Here is a 19700-nt window from a genome sequence, read left to right on the forward strand (position 1 = left end):
GGGGGAGATTCACAAGGACTGGACTGCTGCAGGAGTCAGTGCTTCAAAATCCACCACCAAGAGACGCATGAAAGACATGGGTTTCAACTGCCGCATACCTCGTGTCAAGCCTCTTTTGAACAAGAAACAGCGCGCAAAGCGTCTCACCTGGGCTAAGGAAAAAGAGCTGGACTGCAGCTGAGTGGTCCAAAGTTATGTTTTCTGATGAAAGCAAATTTGCAAATTTTGCATTGCCTTTGGAAATCGAGGTCCCAGAGTCTGGAGGAGGACAGGAGAGGCACAGGATCCACGTTGCCTGAAGTCTAGTGTGAAGTTTCCACCATCAGTGATGGTTTGGGGTGCCATGTCATCTGCTGGTGTCGGTCCACTCTGTTTCCTGAGATCCAAGGTCAACGCAGCCGTCTACCAGCAAGTTTTAGAGCACTTCATGCTTCCTGCTGCTGACCTGCTTTATGGAGGTGGGGATTTTATGTTCCAACAGGACTTGGCGCCTGCACACAGTGCCAAATCTACCAGTGCCTGGTTTAAGGACCATGATATTTCTGTACTCAATTGGCCAGCCAACTCGCCCGACCTTAGCCCCATCGAAAATCTGTGGGGTATTGTTAAGAGGAAGATGCAGAATGCCAGACCCAAAAATGCAGAAGAGCTGAAGGCCACTATCAAAGCAACCTGGGCTCTCATAACACCTGAGCAGTGCCAGAAACTGATCGACTCCATGCCACGCCGCATTAATGCAGTCATTGAGGCAAAAGGAGCTCCAACCAAGTATTGAGTACTGTACATGCTCATATTTTTCACGTTCATACTTTTCAGTTGGCCAACATTTCTACAAATCCTGTTTTTGTATTGGCCTCAGGTAATATTCTAATTTTCTGACCCACGGAATGTCGGATTTTCATTTGTTGCCACCTATGATCATCAAAATTAAATAAATAAACATTTGAAGTGCATCAGTCTGCGTGCAATGATTACATATAATGTAAAAGTTATACCTTTTGTTCGCAATTACGGAAATAAATCAAGTTTATGAAAATATTCTAATTTTCTGGCTTTTACCTGTATATGTTCTGACCAGATTAATTTTTCTTCCACTAAGTGTCACAATCTAAACACTAAATCTGGTTTTTGATAATTTTGTAATCACCAACTTTGAGCACGTCTAAGGACCTGGAACTCTGGAAATATTCCCAGTATGAAGGTACAGCAGAACTTTCCGTAGATGAAGAACCAGCTGGATGTGAGGAGGTTCTGACATTTTTCCTGGAATAACTTCTCTAATTTCAAGTAACACTCATCAGGAGCTTCATTCACTAGAGCTGGTTATTAAAGACCAGCGTCCATGAGATGAGTATGTAATCATCTAACAGACACACAGCAACAACATGCATCAGTTAGGAATCAGAAGCAGCTCAGACGGATGCTGCTGGACGTCCACACAAACACAACTCGGTGAAACCCGACACAAACTGAGGCCTGAACATGAATGAACCTGATCAGATCAGTCCATCACTTCTTAATAAACAGGAGTCTAACCTGCTCTGGGTGGCAGCAGAGCAGAGACGTCGGGTTTTAAAGAGGACTTTTACTCATTTTAATGTTCTATATCTGCTGTTTTTTATACTGCAGGTTTAATTAAGCTGCAGTCGATTCCAGCCATTTTCAGTACAAAAAAAATCGCTAATATTCTATTTTTAAATAAAAAATATGACGAGAAGTGCAGGAAATATTGGATGCGCATCGCGAGGTGCATTTCCTTGAAAATGACCGATTCGTGGATTTTATACCGACTTCAAGACATGTTTTGGACAAAATAGTTTACTGGCTTGTGTCATCTGGATGTAAAAGGTTGGATTATGGCCGTTTTTTGTGGAATCTTTTTTTCTGTGTGTAATAATGAACCCGGAAATGTGAGTCGCGCTGTGTGCGTTGAAGCCGTGTATAGAGAACGGATGGATGAATATTTGTTTTTGTCGGACAAATGTGTTTTTCTCACCCGCTGTGGTAATCGCATCTGAAAGTGGTTTATACCGGCGGATTCATGAGAATCTAAGCTTTCCATCGGCGTATAGTGTTTGTATAATCGTGTTTGCAGCCTTCGGACATTCTTTAAATTCCTATGCAAATTAGTAGGTGTACCACCGGCGGTACACTGAAGCTTAACAGGTTAAGGAAGATTAAATTTAAACCTTTTAACAGGTCACTTTAAAATGTTAAACAGTTGTAGCTGCTTGATTTTCAACCAATATTGACTTCTAACACATATTGATTAGACCACAAAAATGGTTGAAATGGTTTTAAGAGAAATAAAAATAAATACGTATGTTTCTTTTCCTGGTCGTTTTGTCTCTGTCATCGTTTTGTGTCTCTTTGTCATCGTTTTGTGTCTGTGGTTATTTTCTAAATCTCTGTGGTCTTTTTGCCTCTCTGTGGTAGTTTTACATCTCATTAGCATAATAGCATAGTTACCCAAGTCATGAAGGCCAAAAAATGACTTAGGCAATTATGCTATTAGGCTAACGATCTACTTGTGTTGGTTTCTGCATATCGCTGAGGTAGTTTCAGGTCTCTTTGTGGCCGTTTTGTGTCTGCGGTTATTTTCTAAATCTCTGCGGTTGTTTTGTGTCTCTTTGTATTCTTTTTGCATCTCTGTGGTCGTTTTGCATCTCATTGAGGTAGCTGAGGTAGCTTTGTCTTTTTGAGGTCATTTCGTGTCTTTTGTGGTAGTTTTACGTCTACTTGTGTTGGTTTCTGCATATCACTGAGGTAGTTTCAGGTCTCTTTGTGGTTGTTTTGCATCTATTTGAGGTAGATGAGATAGTTTTGTGTCTTTCTGTGGTCATTTTGCGCGTCTTTCTTGTCATATTGAGTATATTTATTTTAACTGTGTGAATTTGTGGTCGTTTTGTGGATGTTCTTCTTTTCTATGACTATTTGTAGAGCTACCATACGGCGTCTGGAATAGTGACATAAATAAGCAGTAATCTGTCGTCTGCCCTGCTGCCACTGAATCCCGTTGGTCCTGCAGGTGACTGATGATGATCTGTGTGTGGATAAAGGTGAAGCGTCAACAAGCTGAGAGGATGTCGGCTTGTCTAAACAAAAAGCTCCACTTCACCACAGACAGCAGCGATGAGCTCATGGCAGCGGCGATGGCTGAACATGGCGACATGTCGGCGTTACTCCCAACTCCAACCGGATTATGGGGCGTTAGGGGAGGACGTTATGATGGAGGGAGGACAGACGGGAGAGGGGGAGGACACGTCTATCGCTTTGGGAGAGACAGACTCAAGATAAACAAGAAAACAGACCAAAACCCTCCAATCAGCAATCACAGAGGCTTCCAGAAAACACACAACCTGCCAGGCAGACTGACAGCCGGCTCAGCCAATCAGAGAGTCCGAACAGCTCAGAAAATGCAGCCAATCATGGAGTCTGAACAGCTCATAACACTCAGCCAGTCAGACAGCAGCTGTTCCTCCTTCCTCCCTCCATAGAAGAAGTAAAGAAAAGAGGAAACGGGAAGCAGGACGACACTCGTCTGCTGGAATCAAACGTCAAACTTTACCGCTCCGATTGCAGCGAACAATAAAGTGGTGGTCTGACTCTGAAACACACATCACAGCGTTGACACACTCAGTGGACACACTCTGATGTCTCTTTGTGGTGGTTTTATGGCTCTTTGACTGTTTTACGTCTCTTTGTGGTCGTTTTGCATCTCTTTGTTTGGAGATTTTGTTTTTCTGTGGTTATTTTCCGTTTCTTCGTCCATTTTCCGTCTCTTGTCTCTGTGGTTGTGTTGCATCCATTTATCTTGATGCTATGTCTGGCGTTTGTGTCTCTTTGTAATCATTTATTGTATCTTCCGTTGTCATTTTACAGATGCAGCCTATAAACCAGATCAACTAACCAAGCGGACAGACAAACTCGTGTTGTGAACATCGTGGTGACTCTACTGTGTAGTTTCCACTTCCAGCTCTGGACGTTCTGTCGTATAGAATAAATGTAAAGTGCAGTTCGGGACATATCAATGTCTCCTCAGTCCAGTCGTCTTATTCCCAGACATCAGCCCGTTTTATAACAAGTGTTTCCTTAAAGAGATTCATCTGACACCAGCAGGAGGTTTATGGCTAAAGTAAAGCAGCGTTAGTACTGCTGAGAACTCCTTACTGTAGCTACAAACTGGAGGAGAGACGTGGAGAAAGGAAAGACAGAAAACCACAGAGAAGAAGAAGTACAGACAGCAGCATCAGGAACTAGCACACAGGCTAACGGCGCTAACCCACACAGGCTGAACATTTTCTGATTTACGTATCCTACCACCGAGGCAACAGAACTAAAGAAAAAACTAATCAGAAAACCAAATAACCAGTGCAGCTGAAAAGTTCTGGGACTGTTTGTGGTGCATCGAGTTCATCGTAGTTGTGTAACATCACCTGTGTTAAAGGTGTTGTTGTGAAGTCGCAACACACAAACCAAACACCAGGTCTTTTTCAGTCATCGTTTCTAGTGTCTCAGTGATTGTTTTTAGTGTCTTTGTGGTCGTTTTTACTGTCTTTGTGGTCATTTTTAATGTCTCAGTGGTCGTTTTGAGTCTCTAATATCATTTTGGTTCTCTTAGTGGTCATTTTGAGTCTCGTCGTTTTATGTTTCGTGGTAGTTTTTAGTGTCTTTGTGGTCGTTTTTAGTGTCTCTTTTTAATCATTTTTGTCAATTCTTGGTCACTTGCATCTCTTCTGAGTAATTTTGCATCTCTTAGTGGTTGTTTTTTTTGGCGTCTATAATCATTCTGAGTTTCTCTGTGGTTGTTTTGTGTGTCTGTTTCATCACTCGCATCTCTTTCGATTCACTTCGACTCCCTTTGAGGTCCTTTTGGTTCTCTTGTGGTCAGTTTGTGATCCACACCAGACAGAATGTATCACAATCTCTAAGACCCGAGGAGATGTAAAAAGTCAGTAGCTGCTTCCGTTTTCTCCAATGTTCAGGTGGTCGTCTTTAGTATGTCAGCTCTGGTTGGAGATCAGTAACCTCCTCATTACTCTGTCATAGTGACTGTTGCTCGCTTAACTCCCACAATGCTCTCTGCTTTAACATGTAATCTGAGTGACGCCTCCTCTGGTCTCTACAGGATTAACCCTCCTGTTGTCCTCATTTATGGGCGGCAAAAAATATTGTTCCCTTGTCTGAAAAAATTTTTAAAAATTCAGCAAAAAACCCTCCAAATTTGTCAAATTGGCAAAATCTTCGCAGAGAAAATTCCAATAATTCCTTAAAAAATTCCCTTTAAAGTTTTGCTCTTTAAAATAAAAAAAATCCCAAATTTGGCCAGATATAAAAATGTAAAAAAAATATATATATTTTCAGAAAATGGTGAAAATCTTCCCCCCAAAAAATCCTAAAAATATCTAAAGTGATTCAATATATATCACTCAAACGTCTCATATTTTTTGAAAGAACATTCAGGAAAAAAATCCAAGATTATTAAGATTATTTTTGGAATATTTTTCTCATTTTTTGAAAAAATTCGCATGAATTTTCTTGCCAAATTTGGGGAATTATTTTCAAAATAAAACTTTTAAGGGAAACTTAAGGAATTATTGGAATCTTCTTCCTGAAGGTTTTGCAAATTTTCAGAAATTTGGGGATTTTTTTTGCAGATTTTTTCAGACAAGAAAACAATATTTTTTGGTGCCCGTAAATGAAGACAACAGGAGGGTTAACCCTTCTGTTGTCCTGTGGGTAAATTGACCCGTTTTAAAGTTTGAAAATGCAGGGAATAAAAAAATATTTTCATTCCAAAAACTTCTACATTTTCAACATTTTTGGTAAATTTTTGAACATTTTTAGGTGCAAAAAAAGAAATGCTAAAAAAGTTTCTTTAAGAACATTCACATAAAAAAAAAAAAAAAAATCCAGTGAGGGAAACTTGTCAGGAATTTTGAGAATTGTCTTCCTGAAGAGTTTGCAAATTTTTTGAAATTTGGGGAACATTTTCATGAGTTTTTCGGTTTCTTTCAGACAAGGGAACATTTTTATTTGTTGCCTGTAAATGAAGACAACAGGAGGGTTAAAAGGTCTCCGTTTGCACTCAGTTTAGGAGACTCAGCTGACCACAGACGGATCTTTCTACAGACCAGCTGTAGCAGGTTCATCACTGGACTAAATGCACTAAAACATGGAGGGAAACCAAACAGAAATCAGGGATGGTGTTTGATTTTACAGCAGCAGTCCCAGAATCTTTCCACTGCACCTCATAATGCAATAAGGACAGTATTTCCTGTAATTTACCTCTAAACCCGAGCCTTGGGAGGATTTGTTGTAAAAAAAAAAAAAACAAAAAAAAAAAAAACAGGGAGGATAAAAATCAGGAAATTTCAGCCTGTGAAGAAGATCAAACAGAGCAGGTGACATGAGAAGTTATTTTTAAACGCATCGTCGTCTCTGAAAATGACAGTTTGGACACGAGTTTCTCCACCTTGTTTTACGTCTCGTTACTTTTCTTTTCATTCTTTCTGTAAAGAACCTGTTTTAGGGAGGATTTTTAATTGTGTGCTTTAATAAAGGACCAAGAATCAAGAGGTTCAGTTGCTGTTCCCTGTTTAGGATCATAGACGGGATTAAAAACATGTTGCAGTAAAACTAGAGAACAAAATGTCCATCTTTTAAATGTTATTCTGACATTAAAGGGCAGGTTTAGGATGTTTTTTTTCTTGCTGTAACTATTTCTACTCTTCATTCCGACTCTGAAGTAAGTGTTTTAAATTTAGTTGATTTAGTCCAAATTTCCGGGTTTCTTTGGAAAGCAGCTAACCGATCTTTGGAGGACTTCAGCTGCTAATCGGCCTTTATTCAGGAGGAAATTCATACTTTGATCACTTCTGCTAAACATTTTTCGTAAACCTGCTCAGTTACGTCTGGTCGTGAGAAGACAGAATGTGGTTGGTGTTTAATATCAAACTCTAAATTCACAGTTCAGCGGGCATTTTGCTTTAATGTTTGTTACTGAAGACGTAGAAATCGAAGGGTGAACGTGAGCAGAACTAAACAACTTTGCAGAACCACCGTCTTAACATTCACACCAATGGGAATTAGCTCTACTGACTCCAAAATAGAGATAAAAACTGTAATAAATGTTCAAATAAGCTGAACTTCAGACCTGGCCCATGGGGAGTTAAAATAGTTTGAAAATGTTCATAAATGGATTCTGAATCCTCAATTATCCCCAAAACTACTGTAGTACTGTCCACATCAGCCAAACTATTTGTGCTAATTGTCCAGCATATGCAGGTTAACGTCTTTCTAAATAAAACCTGAAGGTACTCAACATTTTTGTGTTCGTGCTGCCTGATTTGATGCATTTATCGGCTAAAGCAGACCAGTTGTCTCCATATTGGTCTGTAATCTAAACCTGATCCTCTCCCAGCGACGATATAAACCCAAAGATCAGAGAGAATCCTCAGAACTGCTGCTGTCCGTGTCACTCCTCCTGATATCAGTAGACCTTAAATCATCTGATCTCCAGACTGTCTCTTTGTCTCCTCATCCTCTCTGGACCTCGCTGAACTTCCAGAGCAGTGATTAAGTTACAAACGGCGTGAAATAAACGACTTCCTGTCCGATTTGTTCTGTAATATTGAGAGTAATAATCTGGAGAACTCCCAAGATTGTAATTATCCAGGACTGATCCCCAGCAGAAGTCTGATTTTAGGCTGCTTGGATCGTAATATTGTGAGTAATGATGTGGAACTCAGACAGATGTTTAAAGACTGGGTTTAGCTGAAGTTTAGTCTCTGCTTTCTGACAGAGTCGTCGTGTTCTGAAGCTTCAGAGTCGTGGTGGAAAGCAGGAAGAGTTCCAGCTAGTCCTGTTCTCATGAACACATGGAACCAATCAGTTACACGACGGAGTTTAAAGATCCTGAACCTGTTATTTAACGTCAGAACAACTCGGAACATCCAAGCTCTGAATACAGACACATTTTGATTTATAGTTGTACTGAAGCTTTAAAGGAACACAGCGCTAAAACTCAAGAACAGCAGCTAGAACACCACGATACCGGGCGGTGCCTCCTGATTCTCTGGCACAAATATTTACAGGATCTTCAGCAGAGCTTCACACTGTGAGGAAAGAAAGGACATGAAGCATAATGTGATGTTTTCTTGCCAAAACAATAAAGATGTAACTTGGTAATGATGAAATAAGTTAGATTTTTTTGTGCTGTTAGCCTTAGAAAATGTAAGACTTTACCTGAAACCACCTGTTAAAATCAAGCATGTTTAAAAATAATCTTCTGATGTCACCTTATAGACTCAAAGTGGAAACTCAGATTTAACTCTCTATCATAGTCTCTACAAACTATCCAGGATGCTAGCAGTCGCTAAAAGAGCTAACTACAGTGAGCAGAAACACAGGAGACACTCAGAAAATCTGGAGTGTTTTACAGAAATATTTCTCTGTGGTTCAAACTGCAGCCGCAAACAAACTCAGGTTTCCACAGGAGCAAAGACAGAAAACAAACGCTGATTTTAAACTGGCAGAACTTGTTCCTTCTGTTGGTTTTGTGTGGTTTGTCTGCTGCACAGAGCTACATCCAGTTACACATTCTCATTTTTTAAATACTGAACTTCTGTAATGTTTACTTCTGAAGCATAAAACAGATTTCTTGAAACACTGCAGACCCTGTTTCAGTTTGAAAACTTCAGGTTGTGTAGAAGTTTTAGACATTTTAGTTAGCTGACCGTTCCTAGCTAAACTTCCACATTAGTCTTTGTCATGGTGCCCCGTCGCTAGCTAAACTCCAACATTAGTCTTTGTCATGGTGCCCGTCGCTAGCTAAACTCCCATAAAGTTTTTGTCGTGGTACCCGTTGCTAACTAAACTCCCATTAAGTCTTTGCCGTGGTACCCATCACTAGCTAAACTCCCATAAAGTCTTTGTCGTGGTACCCGTTGCTAGCTAAACTCCCATAAAGTCTTTGGCTGTGTCCGAAATGGCATACTAACGTACTACTCATACTAAGTGTGACATCAAAATAAGTATGTAGGGCGTTCACATTAGATAGTATGAAAAGACTGAGTACGCGAGAAATACCCGGATATATACTATTTCCAGAAAATTTTTAAGTATGCGCGGTGACCACACTAGTCATACTCAACCGCCCCATAATGCTTTGCGAGCTATCCACCGAAATGCAAGCCTCCGCGGGATCTGTGGAAGGACCGGAGCGATTTTTATTTTATTTTATGTGGTTAAGTAGTCATCCTAATCACCCCACAAATTTGAGAAATAGGCGTTTTCTGACCAACGTTAATTTGTCAGCCGCCTCACAACGTGCTACTGAATGCTAGCAGCTAATTGCAGCAGCTCGCTTTGCATACAGAACAAGTAGCAGCTACCTCCAGTAGCCTGCAGCTACAATTGAAACGATTCGCATAATCTGGCTAATAACTGCATGAGGAGTGCCGGCTTGAAATTACCACATTAATTATGCGACTGTTTGTTAGCATAAAATCGACCTGAAGCTGGCATTCAGCCGAGATATTTGATAGCCGTACTTCCGGTTTTTGTCGTGGGAGTTTTGAAATGCATTATGAGAAACGTAGTAGCATACTACAGTGTGAACGGTCGGCATTCTAATCATACTTATAGTATGTAGTATACAGTATATACTCATTGAGAATGTAGTATATAGTACGTTAGTATGCCATTTCGGACACAGCCTTTGTCATGGTACCCGTTGCTAGCTAAACTCCCATAAAGTCTTTGTCATGGTGCCCGTTGCTAGCTAAACTCCCATAAAGTCTTTGTCATGGTGCCCGTTGCTAGCTAAACTCCCACATTAGTCTTTAGAGGCTCCACCTGGCGGAACAACCAGGTACTACAGCTGATCTACAGTACTTAAAGTGTGTTTTATCTTGGAGAAAGGTATCTGCAGATATAACTCACATGAATCAATAGAAAATAAAACTCAGACGTCTCTAATTTTAGTAGCTCTGCTTTCATGCAATCGTCAAACAAATTTAAGGAGAATGTCTGAAGTGTTTCAAAAATTTTTGACTCGTTTCCATTAAATAAATAATCATTACGATTTAAAAAAAATATGACTCAGTATTTGTAAAGACATTGGATCTATTAAACCCGGTGACATTAGATATGTTCATGTTTATCAACAACAAAGGGAAGGGAAGGTCATTCAGCGTCTTTGGAGAGTTTATGGGTTTAAAAAAAAAAAAAAAAAAAAAAAAACAGTTTCAAGGCCCAAACATCCTTTGACTCCCGTAGAAACGAGACAGACATGAAGACATTGAACCACATGAAACATGTCTTTCTCCTGCAGGACAACAGATCCCTTGTGGTCTGGAGCTCCTGTAGATCTGCTCACTGCTGCAGTAAAAACACTAACAGCACCGTCACACCAGCATTGGTTCTCGTACCTCCTACCGTGAGGATTCTCAGCCTCTCCTTGAACACAGCCACGTCTGGTCGCCAGCAGGGGGCAGCAGAGGGAAGAGACACCCGAACACCGTTAATGACCTGCCACCCCGTCACACCACAACAACCGGCTAACACTGAGCACCACACCGGCCAGCGTCTCGCCATCTCCACCACCTGGTTGGTTTAGTTCTACCAGGTGAGGACGAGGTGGTGGAGACGGAGACGCTCTGGACACCATGCTGAAGCCACAAACACCTGAACCTGCAGCCGGTATCAGACTAACTCCTGAGACTCTGTTTTCACTACAAACTCACACCACAGCCTCAAACACAATCTGTTGCTGCAACACCGTCAGTCGAGACACGTATAGTTTTACTGCAGAGACAGACAGCAGACGAAGCTCAGAGCTGTTAGTGACATGAAGAAGCACCAGAACCACCGAGGAGAACCAGGACACACAGCTGGGTCCAGATTTAGCACATTTTAATGGACTTTTTCCATCATTTCTGAAGAGCTGAAAAAGTCCATTAAAAAGAGATAAATCTGGACCCATCAGAACCAAAAACTGGCTTTTAACTTTCTGATCATCCTGGAACAATCTACAGAATGACGTAGAGCTCCACTCGTTTTTATCTTTTGGCCGATTTGGTTTTAATTTCTTTCCAGCTGCTCTTAGACTGGATCTGGTCTGATCTTCACCGTTTCAACCTCAGGTAAACCATGAACATCAGACTAATGAATCAACACAGCTTTATTGTGGTGATTTGTTTGTCTGATCTTCATGGTTTACCTGAGGTTGAAATACAGATCCCAGGGTTGAAGGAACTAAAAGGTTCTCATCTAAAGTAGTTTCAGAGACGTTTGGATTCATTTTTAGACGGTTAAAAGTTGTGAGATAATTTTCTACTGTTTGATCACATGTCAGGTTTGATGGAATGTTTTCTGTTTTAGGGTGGACATGACCTTCCTGCATGTTCTAAATGCAGGAACCGACCTAACAGAATCCGTTTGATTGAGATGGAGATGCAGGTAACAAAGGGTTGGAGGAACCTTTAGTTTGCTGTAAAGTTCTTGGAGAAAAATGTGGTTTCAGAGACATAACTAATTCTGATGACAGGGACCTTTGAAGTTCTAAAAATGTGGTTTAGAAGACATCTTGACTTCTTGTTTCTATCTTGTTAATATAAATCTGATGACAGGAACCTGAAGGAACCTTTGAAGTTCTAAAAGCGTGGTTCCAGAGACAATGGGGCTCCTCAGCTTCTACAGTTCCTCCTCAGATTCAGCGTCAATCACTGGCCAGAGACGACAATGAACCACCTCCAACCTCTTTTCTCTGCACCATCAAACATCTGGAGATGGTCCCCAGATCTCAGCCATCAGCCAACAAAGCAGCCGGACGTTATGGACAGAAGACCGGACCAGCTCAGAGCTCACACAGCAGAAGCAACAACCAGAACAGCTTCACTACATGCCAGAGAAGCTTCCAGAGATGCTAACACCTGCTAGCACGAAGCTAACCGCTCAAGGGCGTCACCAACAAATACTTCTATCGGTGTTGTATTACTTTATATCTGCCAATATCGACTTTATAAAGTTTATTTTCCCTCCCATTCTTCACAGGAACATCTGAGCTTAGTTTTATCCTCCTGACTTTACTTCTCACTGATGTTCTGAGTCTGCTAGCTAGCGCTGAAGCTAGCTGTGCTCTGATTGGTTGCAACTTATTCCCAGGGTGTCAGAGAATCTTCCAGAAAGATGCTAAACTACAGACCAGCTTCTACCATCCCATGTCAGGTTAATCTCCAGTAGAAGTTCAGAAACATCCCAACCCCAGACAGAGTTACAGAAGCTGGACCTTCAGCCCAGCAGAAGGTCCAGGAGGTGGTTCTGATCCTCACCCAGCTTGTCGGAGGACGTGATAATGTCAGTGGGGACACACGAGTCCAGATCGGCGTCCATGATGCCCAGAGGGTCCAACTGGGCCACATGGTGCCCTCGGATCTACGGGGACAACAGAACCCACCCGGGACAGGAGGAGGAGATGGAGGATGGAGATGAGAGGAGGGGCAACGAAACAACGGACAGAGTGGAGCAGATGAGAAGCAAGATGGAGGTTTAGGAGGTTCAAACCATTAGAGGAGAAACAGGAAGAAAGAGGAGGAAGAAGAAGAGGGAAGGAGGGTGGGAGGGAGAAGCAGCGTTAACACCACATCTGTTGGTTTGTTTTTAGTCGTCAAGTTCTCACCGACGTCCTGGAAGCCGGTATTGACCGGAGCATCATCAAAATTCACACAGCTGATCCCCAGAGGGTCCAGATGGGCATTGTGATGGCCCATCACCTAAACATACACCACAGGTTATCACAGGACCGGGTCTGGTTCACATCAACGAGTCTCCAGGTTAACTTCTCCACCTCGGTTCTGGAGAACAAACAGAGCTCCCTGCAGCTTTCTAAAAAAATGTTTTTTACAGGAATTATTTCTGGTTTTTCATCCAGGAGACTTTCCGTCTGACCTGATCTCCAACATGTCCATGGATACATCTACACCACCGTTCAACAGTTTGGGGTAAAATGAATGTCGTTCTGAAATCGCGCGATTTCGGAACGAGATTTACTTTCTAGCATCCTGAGATTTGGATACAGACCACAACAAAGAGCAATTGCCAGGTAATGTGGAGGTTTTCGTTCACTTCTCATCTCTAGTATGTTGTGGGACACTCATTGAGACTATCTGAGCCGGTCAGTGTGGTGAAAAAAGCACGTTAGGGCAGACTTTGACGCGGGGGGGCAAGTTGCCCCATACTTTTCGCTAGCCGAGCTGCTAGCTGAGCTGCTAAGCTGCCTGCCTGGCTAAATACTGGAGCTATGTCGAAAATTCATTTCTCCATCACTCACATGTATGAAATTACATGGAAACAGACCCCAGGTTGAAAAAACCGAAGTTCCCCTTTAACTGCACCTTCATTCTACTAGAAACTCTCCTGGTTGGTTTTAACTGAATCGGTTGTTTGTGAGAATCTGTTCAGCAGAGGTGGAGAACGTTAACGGGACACGTAAATATGAAACATATCAGATAGAATCATCATTTAACACCACACAGAAAACAACTTAAAAGCTCAAATTTAAACAGAAACAATGAACACTGGTCAATGTGACTCAATGTTGGATTGAATTTATTGTATTTATTATTTTTGCCAAATGAACTTTGTTCTGATAGGAGGAAAAAAACTCTAAGATGTTCTGACCTTCATCAACCTTTAACATAACAACCATCAATAACTGTCAATCTGTGGTGTTATTGATTATAGACATAATATTTAGCCTCTAATGCTACATCTAGCCTCTAACGCTACATCTACCCTCCAACGCTACATCTACCCTCCAACGCTACATCTACCCTCCAACGCTACATCTACCCTCCAACGCTACATCTACCCTCCAACGCTACATCTACCCTCCAACGCTACAGCTACCCTCCAACGCTACAGCTACCCTCCAACGCTACAGCTACCCTCCAACGCTACAGCTACCCTCCAACACTACAGCTACCCTCCAACGCTACAGCTACCCTCCAACGCTACAGCTACCCTCCAACGCTACAGCTACCCTCCAACGCTACAGCTACCCTCCAACGCTACAGCTACCCTCCAACGCTACAGCTACCCTCCAACGCTACAGCTACCCTCCAACGCTACAGCTACCCTCCAACGCTACAGCTACCCTCCAACGCTACAGCTACCCTCCAACGCTACAGCTACCCTCCAACGCTACATCTACCCTCCAACGCTACATCTACCCTCCAACGCTACATTTACCCTCCAACGCTACATTTACCCTCCAACGCTACATCTAGCCTCTAACGCTACATTTAGCCTCTAACGCTACATTTACCCTCCAACGCTACATCTACCCTCCAACGCTACATCTACCCTCCAACGCTACATCTACCCTCCAACGCTACATTTACCCTCTAACGCTACATTTACTCAATATTTATATTTCTGGTGAACTGATCCTTTAAGTGTTCAGATTGCGGGTTGTGGTGTGATGTGGTTGTGTCATGTCAATGTGTTGTCGTTGTACTGTCATGCTGACGCTGCATAGACGTGTTGTCATTATCCTGTCATGTTGTCATCATGGTGTCGTTGTGATGAGTCATGTTGTCGTGTCGTCGTCATGGTGTTGCTGTGTCATTGTGGTGTCGTGTCGTCATCGTGGAGCTGTGTTGCCGTCATGTTGCCGTCGTTGTGTCCAGCCCTCAGTGTGTGTCTGTACCTGGTAGGCCCTGATGAGCGACTGCACAGCCAGATGATCCTCCACCAGTTTCTCCACGTTGGGCTGAGCTCCGACCAGAGAGGAGAGCTGAGGAGCCACCAGGCTGGAGGCAGCCGACAGACCCAGTGGAGACTGGTAGGCGGAGCCAGGAGGAGCACCGGCGTTGGCGTTACGGAAAAACACGTCCCACGACTACAGGAAGACAAATGATGGAAAAAGTCCATTAAAAAGTGATAAATCTGGACCCACCTCTATGGACTTCAAGGACCTGGAATGTTCTAAGAGAGACTAAATTTAAAGACTGGAAGCAGGAAAGGAGAACGTCCCCTGGAGAAAGTTCTAGAGTAGACCTACCGACAGCTGGAGAAAGTTCTAGAGTAGGCCTACCGACAGCTGGAGAAAGTTCTAGAGTAGACCTACCGACAGCTGGAGAAAGTTCTAGAGTAGACCTACCGACAACTGGAGAAAGTTCTAGAGTAGACCTACCGACAGCTGGAGAAAGTTCTAGAGTAGGCCTACCGACAGCTGGAGAAAGTTCTAGAGTAGACCTACCGACAACTGAAGAAAGTTCTAGAGTAGACCTACCGACAACTGGAGAAAGTTCTAGAGTAGGCCTACCGAGAGCTGGAGAAAGTTCTAGAGTAGGCCTACCGACAGCTGGAGAAAGTTCTAGAGTAGACCTACCGACAACTGGAGAAAGTTCTAGAGTAGGCCTACCGACAGCTGGAGAAAGTTCTAGAGTAGGCCTACCGACAGCTGGAGAAAGTTCTAGAGTAGACCTACCGACAACTGGAGAAAGTTCTAGAGTAGACCTACCAACAACTGGAGAAAGTTCTATGGTAGACCTAGAACTTTTTCCAGTTGTTAATAGGTCGAGAACTTTCTCCAGGGGACGTTCTCCTCTACGGATTTCAAGAATGTGGAACTCTGGAAATATTTCCAGTATGTTGGTAGAATTTCCTTTTACGTCACAGTTTGGTTCATTTCCATAGTTTTGCTTCTTTTTGTGGTTGTTTTGTGGTGTACTTTGGTCATATTATTACTTTATGAGTTCGTTTTGAATCACATTTTAGTTGCTTTATGTCATTTTGTAATATTTTGGTTGTTTTATATCTTACTGAAGGTCATGTTTTGATCATTTTTAGTCTTTTTACATCCCAGTCTGGTGTTTTTTTTAAATCATTTTGGGTTGCTTTGTGTCACATTACTGCAGGTATGATTCGTTCACAAATCAGATTCATTTTTCATCCACTCCAGGTGTCACAATCTAAAGACTAAATCAGTTTCTTGTCCACTTTTTAACGTCTGCATGTGAACATGAGCACCTCCATGGACCTGGAACTGAAGGTAGAACTCTGATCATTAAAGTTACTGGAGATGAAGAACCAGAACCTTCTGAGGAGGTTGTTTTTACCAGCTGACATTCTGAGGATCCATAAATCTGGCACATTAATGTTCTGATCTTGGACAGTTTAATCAGACAGGAGCTCTGACCTGGAGATGAACCATCTCAGTTGGTCTGCAACCATAAATAAAGACACCAGAACATCTGATTGGCCTACAGCAGAACGGTGGAGCTGAACGTGAGTTTCCAGGAGAACTTCTCCATGACTCAGCAGCTCAGGAACCTCTGGTGTGCTCAGACTTCAGGGCTCAGAAGGAAATACGAAGAGAAAACACCAACGTTTGACAGCTTCTACAACAGAAGTCCAGATTTAAAGGGAAGCAGAGTTTTCATTTCCACTGAAAACGATGTCAGAGAGATGACGTCAGTTTTCCTTTAAATGTGGAAACTCTGATTTATTTCCTGCTATGGACGATTAGAACTGTATTCTAAACACGGAACCCTTTCAGGTTCTCTGTATTTACGGCACATGTAGAGATACCGACCATGAAGTTCACTGTAAACAAACAGCAGTTTAGGACGTTTTTTAGCTTTAATTTCAGTGATTTTCACATTGAAATGCATTAGCTTTTGACGCATTAACCCCCAAGATTTAAAGTATTTTGGTGCATTAATACTCAGAGTTAAGGTATTTTGGTGCATTAAAATTCAGATTGAAGGTATTTTCACGCATTATTATTCAGGTCTTGAACAAGAACAACACTGTAAATGACCTCCATTAAATTCAGTTGTACACTCATTTTTCTTCAAGTTTTTGCAGGTATTCTCTTATAACTTTAGGACCATTTCTGTTGTTAGGGTTTTATAATGTTACATTACAGCATTTTTTCCTATTTTTAATCAGACTTGTAATATATTTACAGTACTTTTCTCCTGAGCTTCTATACAAGCTTGACATTTAGAGATAATTGCTCCTTTGTGACATTTCTGTTTTTTAATTAAATTTCCATGCTAAAATAATAACTACATTCTGTATTTGAGATACATACAGTTAATGTTTTTTAGTTGTTTGTGTACATTTTAAAAACCTTTTTCCACACGTTTTGGACCCAAACCTTTATTTTAAGCAGTTCTTTTTTGCCTCCCTAAACCTGAAGGTCTCATATAAATTCTGGAGGCGTCAGAACAGCGTCCTGAGAGGATCCGTGTTGTGTGAACGTACATCAGTCCTGGTCAGCTGAGAGTTAATTATATCACTTTAATCCTTTAATCGATTCATTCGGCTGTCCCTGCCGGTTTTCTTCTCTGTGTTTAACCTGGTTTTCAAACAGCTTGTTTCCACCTGATAAAGAACTAGTTCAGCTTCAGACACAGTGAAGTTCATTTTATTCTGCTGTTGTTGGTTCGAGGACAAAACTGAAAGCAGTCATTTACTGAAGTCTGACACAATTATTCATCTTTATTTTTAAAAGCTGCAGCTCTCAGGTTCACCTCTGGGTGTTTTAATCGTCTCATATTCTCCAGGAAATAAATCAAAGTCTCACACATCAGACCTGAACAGCAGGGCTGTCCAACATGAGGCCCGTGGTCCAAAAGTGGTCCTCCAGAGGGTCCAATCCGGCCCTCAAAGTGTAAAAATTACAGAGAAGACATTAACTGCAGATTGTAAATTAGTAAAACTATGAATGTAAAATCATTTGATCATAAAGTAAAATACCAGATTGTTCACTGTTCTTTTGTGTCTCATTTTGTAATATTTTGTCTGTTTTTGTTGTTTGTTGTTTTGTGATTCCTTTTTGTCTCATTTTTGCCATTTTGTGTTTTGTTTTATTTACTATTTTGTGCATCGCTTTGGTGTCGTTTTCTTTGTCACGCCGTGCCGTTTGTCCCTTTTTTTGTCTCTTGTTGTTTTGTGTCGTTATTCTCATTTTTTTGTCGTTTTGTGTCTCATTTTTTAAATATTTTGTCTTGTTTTTGTTGTTTCTTTTTTGTCTGACCTTTGTTGGTTGTCTCATTTTTTTCATTTTGCGTTTCCTTGTGCTCTTTGTCTAGTTTTTTGTCATTTTGTGTTTTGCTTTATTCGTCGTTTTGTGGGTTTTTTGTCTGTAGCTTTGTTTTTCGCTTTTGTCATTTTTGGTCTCGTTTGGTTCCATTTTTTTGTTGCTTTTTGATCTTTTTGTTTAATTTTTTTTGTCCCTTTTGTTTTGTGTTTTGTCTCATTTTGTGTCTTGCGGTTGTCGTTTTGCGTCTCATTCCTGAAATCTTTCTCTCTGCTCGTTTAACAGCATCCCTTGGAGGATCAGCAGTTTCTATGAACCGACATTCAGACAACGGTGAATGAAGAATCTCCTCATTCTAGCATTGTGTGCTCTACTTGTTTTTAAAAAATCTAAAATGTGCTAAAAGGACGACAGAGCAGATTTAAATGTCAATAACGTTTGAATGATAATCAAGCTTTTTTTGCCAAAAGGAGCAGAAATGAAATCCAAAAGAACGATGAAGTTTTTGTATTTTGTTGGTTTTACTTGCAGAAGCATGTCGTGTTGATCTGATCAGGAAATGAGGTCATTCTATTAGTTCACCGTCAGACCTGTAGTTTCCAGCGCTAGGCTAAGCTAATAACAGCAAGGTCACAGTGTGATCATTACGTAACAGCTAGGACTGGGAACATGACACCTCCAAGTACTCGCTCAGTCAAACACTAGAGGTAGAGTTAACGTATGTGAACGTAGGTTAACCCTGTCTGAACCATTTTCCTCCACTTTTGTTCAACAAACAACAAATCTGCAGGTGTGGCTGTTGGGTTGGACTTAGGGCTGGGCGATATGACGATAGATATCGTCTGGACGACAGAAAATGTCTCGTTTTATGTGAAGATCCTATCGTTTATATCGCAGTGTCGCAAAACACGCTTTACGGCAGTATTTTACGTCACCGACGTGCCTTACGGCAAGTCCAGGCACACGGCCAGTGTTGCCAACTTAGCGACTTTCTCGCTAAATCTAGCGACTTTCCAAAGCGTCCTAGCGACTTTTTTTGGTCAAAAGCGACTAGCCACAAATCTAGCGACATTTTCTGCCATTTTGGAGACTCTGACAGGAAAACTCGGCTCATTCTGCAGTTACTGTCCTCAACAAGCAGCAGGTGCTGCTGTGAGCTCCTCCCCCTCCCAGAGCACAGGCTGTCAGTCCAGTAACCCCACAGCAGTCCCAGTGTCTGATTAGAGGACACATCACTCCAGACGGCCGATGAATCGCACATGCACAAAGTCACTACAGATCCCATCCAGACTTACGGAGCGGGATATAAATGAAAATGTTTCTTCACTGTCATGCTAAAATAAACCACAGCATTTAGCCTCTAGTACAAAAACATATTTTGGGTGTTTTATGCTCATTTTTTGGTCTATTCCACAACGCTATTCCTCTCTCCTACAACGTTGATTACAATTACATGCAAACTGGGAAATATGCAAATTAGGAGATGATGTCATTTAGTGACTTTTAGGACAACCGACAGCGACTTTCCTTACTGAGGAGTTGGCAACACGCGGCTAAAACATAAACAGCTATGGAGGAAGACGGTGGACTCGACTCAGAAGAACAATCTAAACAACAAGATGACGAACAACCAGCTCAAACC

At 41.7% G+C, this 19700-nt stretch overlaps 1 protein-coding gene across 3 annotated transcripts in view; it reads right to left on the reverse strand.

Annotated features, from left to right (window-relative positions):
* The window catches only part of ogdha (oxoglutarate dehydrogenase a), a 42105-nt gene that overhangs the window by 12114 nt on the left and 10291 nt on the right, over nucleotides 1-19700 (reverse strand). Inside the window, exons 3-4 of one of the 3 annotated variants that reach the window (XM_022211665.2) lie at nucleotides 14714-14905; nucleotides 12336-12438 (exon numbers count right to left, since the gene is read on the reverse strand). In XM_022211665.2, the coding sequence (XP_022067357.1) occupies nucleotides 12336-12438; nucleotides 14714-14905 (295 nt within the window). Of the gene's footprint in view, nucleotides 1-10433; nucleotides 10615-12335; nucleotides 12439-12682; nucleotides 12777-14713; nucleotides 14906-19700 lie in introns of those variants that run through there. The other 2 variants (XM_022211666.2, XM_051950585.1) reach the window with 2 other exon arrangements.

The sequence above is a fragment of the Acanthochromis polyacanthus genome, chromosome 7 (assembly GCF_021347895.1).
Source record: "Acanthochromis polyacanthus isolate Apoly-LR-REF ecotype Palm Island chromosome 7, KAUST_Apoly_ChrSc, whole genome shotgun sequence".
Lineage (NCBI taxonomy): Eukaryota > Metazoa > Chordata > Actinopteri > Pomacentridae > Acanthochromis > Acanthochromis polyacanthus.